This window comes from Rhinoderma darwinii, chromosome 12, assembly GCF_050947455.1.
Source record: "Rhinoderma darwinii isolate aRhiDar2 chromosome 12, aRhiDar2.hap1, whole genome shotgun sequence".
NCBI classification, from domain to species: domain Eukaryota; kingdom Metazoa; phylum Chordata; class Amphibia; order Anura; family Rhinodermatidae; genus Rhinoderma; species Rhinoderma darwinii.
In genome coordinates, this window is record NC_134698.1 from 14,161,006 (window position 1) to 14,169,493 (window position 8,488).

The 8,488-nt window shown below is 44.0% G+C and overlaps 1 protein-coding gene across 1 annotated transcript; it reads right to left on the minus strand.

Moving 5' to 3' along the window:
* Nucleotides 1–6,199: 6,199 nt before the first annotated feature.
* On the minus strand, nucleotides 6,200–8,186 carry LOC142664405 (germ cell nuclear acidic protein-like). Its single transcript, XM_075843475.1, has 8 exons — nucleotides 8,115–8,186; nucleotides 7,798–7,860; nucleotides 7,504–7,588; nucleotides 7,382–7,421; nucleotides 7,072–7,216; nucleotides 6,857–6,986; nucleotides 6,552–6,759; nucleotides 6,200–6,287 (listed from the first exon to the last, which is right to left on the minus strand). The coding sequence occupies exons 1-8, from the start codon at nucleotides 8,184–8,186 to the stop codon at nucleotides 6,200–6,202; spliced, it is 831 nt and encodes a 276-aa protein (XP_075699590.1).
* Nucleotides 8,187–8,488: the final 302 nt, after the last annotated feature.

Consider the following 8,488-nt stretch of genomic DNA (forward strand, 5'->3'; position numbering starts at 1 on the left):
TGTACAACTTCGGGGGACCTTTGGTTCGGTTGGTGCGATCACACATGTATCCCCTATCCTGTTAATAGGGGATATATGTCTTTTGTGGGACAAACGATAGGCTACAGGCCGGGTTTTTTTTTGGGGGGGGGGGGGGTTGGGGCTGTATGGCGTTATCTCCAGGGTGGGTGCTGTACGGCGTTATCTACAGGGGGGCTGTATGGCGTTATCTACAGGGGGCTGTACGGCGTTATCTACAGGGGGGCTGTATGGCGTTATCTACAGGGGGGCTGTATGGGGTTGTCTACAGGGGGGACTCTGTATGGCGTTATCTACAGGGGGGCTGTATGGCGTTATCTACAGGGGGGCTGTATGGGGTTGTCTACAGGGGGCTGTATGGTGCTATATACAGGGGAGCTGTATGGTGCTATATACAGGGGGCTGTATGGTGCTATATACAGGGAGGGGGCTGTATGGCACTATCTACAGGGGACTGTATGACGCTATATACAGGGAGGGGGCTATCTACAGGGGGGCTGTATGACGCTATATACAGGGGGGGCTGAGTGGTGCTATACACCGGGAGGGGGCTGTATGACGCTATCTACAGGGGGGGCTGTATGGCTCTATCTACAAGGGGGCTGTATGACGCTATATACAGGGTGGCTGAATGGTGCTATACACCGGGAGGGGGCTGTATGAAGCTATCTATAGGGGGGGCTGTATGGCTCTATCTACAGGGGGGGCTGTATGGCGCTTTATACAGGGAGGGGGCTGTATGGCGCTATCTACAGGGGGCTGTATGGTGCTATATACAGGGGGCTGTGTATGGCGCTATCTACAGGGGGGGCTGTATGGTACTATCTATAGGGGGAGCTGTGGGCCGGAATCTAAAGGGAAGCTCTATCTACAAGTGGGGGGTTGTGTTGCACCCAGGGGAGGGGGGGTAGTCAAATGTTTGCAATGGGGCCCAGTCTTTCTAGTTACGCCCCTAGTCATAGAGTAAAGATAATTTAGTGGGTTTATAAGAGTCATTTAAAAAACAAATGACAAACTCCGCTCTTCTGTATCTGATAAAATGAACTCTGCTATACCTGTGAACATCAGATCTTCTACATCTAAATGTTACATCTGACTGCAAATTTAGATACTTACATTTGGCATCCGGTATTTGGTGACCTGGTGACCAAAGCTTTATAAATATTATTTTTTGTGGAATTTCTCCTAATTCTGTAAAAGAAGAAATTATCATTTGTATCAGTAAATTCTTTATATTTTTTTGCTGCTAAATAAATAAAATAACATCTAAATCTATTTACCCCCCTGACTACACCATGTCTGGAGTCATTACTACACATGGCTGGTACTACTGCTCTCATCATCTTCCCCTGCATAGGAATTATGGACATCATACAGATCTGAAGCCTCCAGTAGAAGTTACAATGTCAGGTTTACTACATGATTACAGCTCTGAAGCCGCTCACCGAATAAAAAGAAAGAGGACCTGGGAATATAAAAGGAAATGGCCGGAATTACAGGATAAAATGAATAAAACCTACCAGTCGCTATCTGTACCAAGCTTATGTCCTAAATAAAACACATGACAACGTATATAGAAAATGTGGGAGTGGCCACAGCTTTATTATTTAAATTATAACACAGATAATTAAATATATAAATAGATAAATAACAAATCGCCCTGAAGGTAAAGTAAAAACCGCTTTGAAAAACGCACCAAATCGCAGTAAAAACGCATACGGTTTTTGGATACGGTTTGGAATACACCCTTAGAGACACTTATTTCTCAGCGCTGCCCCTCCCCCTCCTCACAGTCCTTACCATTGACTGGATTAGGTGGAACTTCTTCTTATACTTTTTTATTCCTTTTTCAAATATTTTCTTCTCCTCCACTGTCCAGCCTTTTCTGATTGATGTAAATATTGGCAGATCATCCAATGCTTCCTCTATATTATAATTGTTTGACATCAATAGCTCAAGTGCCTGGAAGGGAAGGATGATATAATGTTAGCGGGAGATGGTGACATGTGAGGATAATACTAGGACTAGCATGCCTCCTAACTTTCAATTACTGTAAAGAGGGACAACTTTTTTCAATTTAAACCACGCCTCTAATCCCGCCCAATCCCCTCCCATACACACCCGGTTCAGCCGGGCCAGAGCATTCACACTCTGGGGATTCTGCTCCAGGTAAAGCCCCTGATGTCACTGTCCATATATGGATAGTAATGCCAGGAGCTTCTCCAGGAACAGAATCCCCAGCCTTAGCGTCGGCAAGTTCTGGACAGGGATTCTGTTCCTGCAGAAGCCACCGAACTCACTGTCCATATATGGACAGTGACGTCAGCGGCTGCCTCTAGGAACGGAATCCCCAGCCAGAGGGTCAACTCTGTGGCAGGGGATTCCGTTCCTGGAGAAGCTACTGACGTCACTGTCCATACATAGACAATGATGTCAAGGGCTTCACCAGGCTCAGCGCTTTAAGTAGCACTGTGCCAGGGGAGTACTCGTCGAGTACTCATCGCTTTGTACTAATGCTGAATCAGGAAACTGATGGTTCCCTGCTTCAGCATTGGGTTCTACTGTATCTGCGTCCTGGGGACACCAGGACATACCCCCGGCCGCAGCAGGACACTGCCTGGAGTCCGGGACTGTCCCGCTAAATCTGGGACGATTGGGAGGTATGCCATAAAGAGTAAGGAACAGCCGTGACCATTTTTATGCAGAGTTTGGTACATAGGAGTGGAAGATCAGCTGTGGTCAAACTTACGCAAAGATCGGTACACTGATAGCAATAGTGATAAGCACGGCAAAGCTTGATTACTGGCAAGCCATAATAATTAATCACCGGAAATACAAAGCTGTTCGAGTATATAGGGCAGCAAATTTTGGGATTGGCTACATAGCAGGTGCCATCCATAACTAATTACCAAAAGCAGCAAACACAGCGAGGACACAGCTAGGACAAGTAAGGATCTCTGTAGCGGAGCTGTAATGCTGCAAAGCGAAACTGGAGAGTCCAGAGTTCAAGTCCAGGGAGTAAAGTTCCTGACAGCAGATCTATGAGAAGTTCCGTGTTAGGTCTGTGTAGATTTCCAGCTTCTGGATGTCAACATTGTTTTTCCTTTTATTGAGACTTTGAGAACAGTGAGAAATAGAAACACAAAGTATATTAGAAAATTGTTCTTATTACACAATGATTATCATTTATTTACATAGAAATCAAAAATTATTTTATTCCTATTTAATCTTTTCTTCTCTGAAAAATAGTAAAAGCCTTAAACGATGTGGAGAAAATGATATTTTTGTTAGTCACAGATTCGGAGACACAATGTTCTGTAATATACGTATTTGATTTATGGAAATGAAAATCATTATCTGTAAACCACTTTTTTAACCAGGTTCATTTACTGACAACAGATGTAATTTTTATTATATTCAGCTGAAAGATCATCAACTCGGGCCAGAACTTGTCATCTATCGGTAGAAGAGTTTCTGTCACTGGATTCTATTCCTTTCTGTATTTCTTAGATTTCTGTACAGAAGAGTTTTTAATTTATTCAGGAGATTGCAGAAGATTTTTCACAACCATGTACATCAGTTATCTTTGCTTCCGTTAAAAAAAATTTTATTGCATTTTTGGATGCGCTGCGCACAACGTTGTGTTGTCAGGACCCATCAGGACCCGAGAAGGGCAAGTATAGGAACACTGTCTGCTGAGCCCTGTATCTAAAGTAAAATATTTATGGAACCTTGTAAAATGCTCATAAATGTTCAAAACAGAATCGCGGGGACGACCTGTCACTGATTAGCTAAAAGCACGGCCAATGAAAGAGGCCAAAACCACTAAATGGTGGGAATTGATGTCTTGAATTTCAATAGAAGATAATTTGCTTATTACCCAATAGAACATAGTGGGCCCCCTATTATTCCAGTGCACTAGACCTTGACCTACGTCACCCTTCCAACACTGGGGACCCAATCGGGACACTGGTTTGCGCCCTTGTGTTCCCTATGCACATGGATCATCATCTATGAAGGGGATGTAAAGGATCTGCCGGACACAGCTTCTGTGTCGATGCCCGTGGTTAGTCAGTCTGCACCTGCTCCTAAGTCTGATCGAGTGACCCCTCCTACCAATCAGGCTGGGAGGCTGAGGAGTGGGAGAGCCTATCACAGCCTGGCCAGATGGAGCTAGCTCCCGCCCTCTGTCTATTTATACCTTCACTTCCTGCTCCTCCTTTGCCTGTGATTCTCCTGTTTCCTGGCAGTGCTGCTGCTGCTTGAACTATTTGTCCCTGCTTCATATTGACCCTGGCTTACTGACTACTCTCCTGCTCTGCGTTTGGTACCTCGTACACTCCTGGTTTGACCCGGCTCGTTCACTACTCTCCTGCTCTGCGTTTGGTACCTCGTACACTCCTGGTTTGACTCGGCTCGTTCACTTCTCTTGTTGCTCACGGTGTTGCCGTGGGCAACTGCCCCATTTTCCTTAGCTTCTGTCTAACCATGTCTGTTTGTCTGTCGTGCACTTATTGAGCGTAGGGACCGTCGCCCAGTTGTACGCCGTCGCCTAGGACGGGCCGTTGCAAGTAGGCAGGGACTGAGTGGCGGGTAGATTAGGGCTCACCTGTCTGTCTCCCTTCCCCGTCATTACAGGGATTCTTCATCATTTCAGCGTGACACATACATAGTCCTGATGCCGAGCAGCGCCAGGGCCCTATATTCGATACAGCACTTCAAGGTCATCAGTGCTGCTTCACATAAAATATCCTGATACCGCCCGGCGTCATTACATTGTATGAGCCGTGTCATGCTGAGGGAGCCGGAGGGGAGAAGAGAAACGAAAAGATGAGCATAATTTTTTAATTTCTTTTATTAATTTTTTCTATCAAGAATGTAATAGGACGTGGGGGAGGGTAGTCTGATTGGGGGGACAAGGTACGAGGCCTAGCACGGGCCTCTATCTTACCACCCTTCATAGAGTTACATTTACGCCACCCAGAACCTGGAATATATTTTACTAAATTTTATGACAGTTTTCTGATGTAAATTATAATAAATGTGTCAGGCCGCTGTAACCATGCCCCTTTTTGAAAGCCACGCCCATTTTCTACGAAAGCGATGAAAGCGGTGTAAATAGGCCAAAAAGACAAAGACTTTTAGCCGTTTTGCGACTTTGCTACTCCAGAAAACTGGTGTAGAAAGGTTAAAATATGACCCCCTATATCGCCAAAGATACCTGGTCCTTTCACCATCTTGCCCCGGGACCTCCGCTTCCTTACATACTTATGATGGAGCCAATTATTCTGTGGTTGGTAAACAGCGGGACTCATGTTTATCGGGAAAAATGTTGGCGCTACTTAATGTTCATGTCTTACTTTACCATCATTGTGTCCAAGATGTTTCCAGAGTCTAGCAGCGCCGCTGTGCCCATCATATAGTGCCACATGCAGCTTCCTGGTACTGAACCCATCTCTGCCAACAGAGGAAGATGGCGGCTACAAGGGAGATCAGCGGCAGGAGCGCTCCTTGTCCAGGGTGAAGGGAATGGGCAGAATCTGTTCCTATGTAATAGTCTCTAGGTGTTGTCTGAATGACTGACATCAAACTCCTTGTGTATATGCAGATGTAGCAGCAGCGGTTGTGGCTCCGTACAATGTTATATTACACGTCTCAGCTGCTGCAGAACCTCTTTGACTCTTCCAGTTTAGCACACGATTCTATGGTCCGGAATTTTCTTGTATTACTGACGCCATACAACATTACAACCAAAAATTGTCATTTATAAGAGATGTTTTATTTAATGATGGATTTATATCCTGTGGTTGGTTTTATAGCGCCAGCATATAGTTTAGCGCTGTACAGGGATCATCATCCTTGACCTATCAGTATATTTTTTTAAGTGTGGGAGGAAACCGGAGTACCCGGAGGAAACCCACGCAAACACGGGGAGAACATACAAACTCCATGCAGATGTTGTCCTGGGTCAGATTGTATACGAGACCCCGATCCTGCATGGCAACAGCGCTAACCACTGAGCCACCGTGCCGCCCCAAAATATATGACATGACCATATTGTGGTGGAAGATAGAGATGTCACTTTCCACAGGTCTTCTGGATGACTTCTTCTATGTGCTGCCATCTTTGCTGGTTTTTATTCTGGCTGATGATGGAGCATGATGGCTACTGATGGATCTTCTCAGTTCTTGGTCACGAGGACCATCTTGTTGTGACAGGAGCCACACAAAAACCTCTCGGTGTCAAGAGACTCTGTCCATCGTCCAACTCTAGGGGGAGAAAAAGCTTATATTAAAGACAAATCCTAAAAACCCAAACAGATCCAGAATAAATGATGGAACCCCCTTATATTCTTTCTGTAGAGGCTAGTCTCCAGACAACAGTAAAGCAAGCAGTGGTGGTAACTAACCCATTATACATACTCAAGTATTACAGAAAAAGGGCAGAAATACTAGAACATGACCCCTCCAGCCTCAGGTCCGGTCTTTCTCTGCTTGACACAATGTTGGCTTTTATAACAGATGGCATCTTACCTGAATTGGCACCCTGAGCATTCATAGACCACCGGGTAGTGGATCTCATAATCATGGTGTTGTGTAATGGGTGGCAGCTCAGGGTGAGCCAGGTTGGCCTCCTCACAGTAGAACTTCCATAGCCGGCCATGGCAATCCTCCGCTCGTCCATCGATGATCCAGCAGGCAGCGTGACACATCTCATGGATCAATGTGTTTTTAACTCGTTCTGAAGACAGAGGAGGAAATAATTACAATCAGTATTAACGACACTTGGAAGATTTCACAGCAGCAGATCTAGAAATGGTCCATGATGTGACACCGACCTGCAGAATCGCAGACTTTGTCCGATAGTTGGATAATGGCGCTGCGATCCCCATTGTTATTAAGGAAGCCGGTGCGACCGCATGTTTTTCTCAGCCTTTTATTCCAGCTGATGTCCATGTGTTCAGGAAGCTACAGAAGAAGGAAGGAGAAAATCTAGAAATATGACAGAGACACCTTTACATCTATGATACACGGAGGTTTTCTGACCGTATACCTGATTGTCAAAGACGCTCTGGTTGTAGAACTCGTACAGACGTCTTGTCAGCTCCTGTTTGTTCTGATGGAAATTGGTCACATATTTGGATCTGGGAGAAGTCAGGTCTCTCAGGAAACAGTTATTGATGGGACGCTCCTGTCTCCTGATAATAAAACATAATAGAAGTTCACATATTAATAATGGAAATATTCTAAGAACATACACAATATGGAAACACACATAAAAGCTTATCTGAGAGTAATTATACTGCCACCTAGTGACCAGATAACATGAACTAGATAACATGGTTTATAGAGAAATACTCTACCTTGTCTCCTTCTGCAAAAAGCTGAATGGAGAATTGGGCTCTGGAAAATACAAAAAAATAGCGTCATATACTTATCAGTAATTCAGTTTTCCTAATCAAGAAAAAAAATCTTTATTGTATACCTGACTCTATATGTAACAGGGAAGGACCAAAGAAACCATCATCATCCTCAAGGCTACTTGGAGACCTTGGAATAGGCGGGTGAGACTGGAATAACGAAACATAAGACTAAAACAATTAAAATGAAGGAGAAGAAACAATGTAAAAGTGTAACTAAATACTGTAGAGAAGTGACCGCCGACCTGATGTAGATTCTCATCACTGCCGCTGTCCTGTGTGTCCGACTCAAAAATCTCACGGCACTTTTTTTTGACCAATAACTATGAAGGAAAAAATAAAAAAAGTTACTATCTTACCTTTATAATCCCATAAATTTCAATCACAAATAGAAATACGAAGTAAAACATCTTCTCATTCTCCTGGATAAAAGGGCGGCTTTTAAATAATTTCCCCTGCTTCCCCCAAGTTACCCCAGTCTGGCACTAGTATAAGGATGGAGCTGGCACTGGTGTTGCTGCGTTTATACCCCGGTCACAGCTTGTAAACTAGAATATTGCTGTGATTTTTCTGGAGAATGGGCTGTATATACTAGGAGTGTGGCTGTAATACGGCTTTATATTACATGCACCATATTAATGTGCCATAGACAACATTGTGTAAAGCCGCCACTCACCTGGTCGTCACTGCCGCCGTCCTCTGTATCAGATTCTATAATAAAGCAACGTTTGCGCTTCTTATTTAACATTTTTGCACAATTCTAAAGCAAAAATCTCTCTCCACAAATTCTATCACCCTCAGCGGATGTGTCCGGAACTGGAACTTTTATCATCTCTTCATATTGTGACATCATCATGACATGTGTGGAATCACTGATATTGTGACATCATGACTTGAGTGACATTTTGGACTGTAATGTGTATGTATGTATGTGTATGTTTATATGTATGTATGTATGTATGTATGTGTGTGTGTATATATATATATATATATATATATATATATGCCTTTCTTTTGTGTGTATATACACTACCGTTCAAAAGTTTAGGG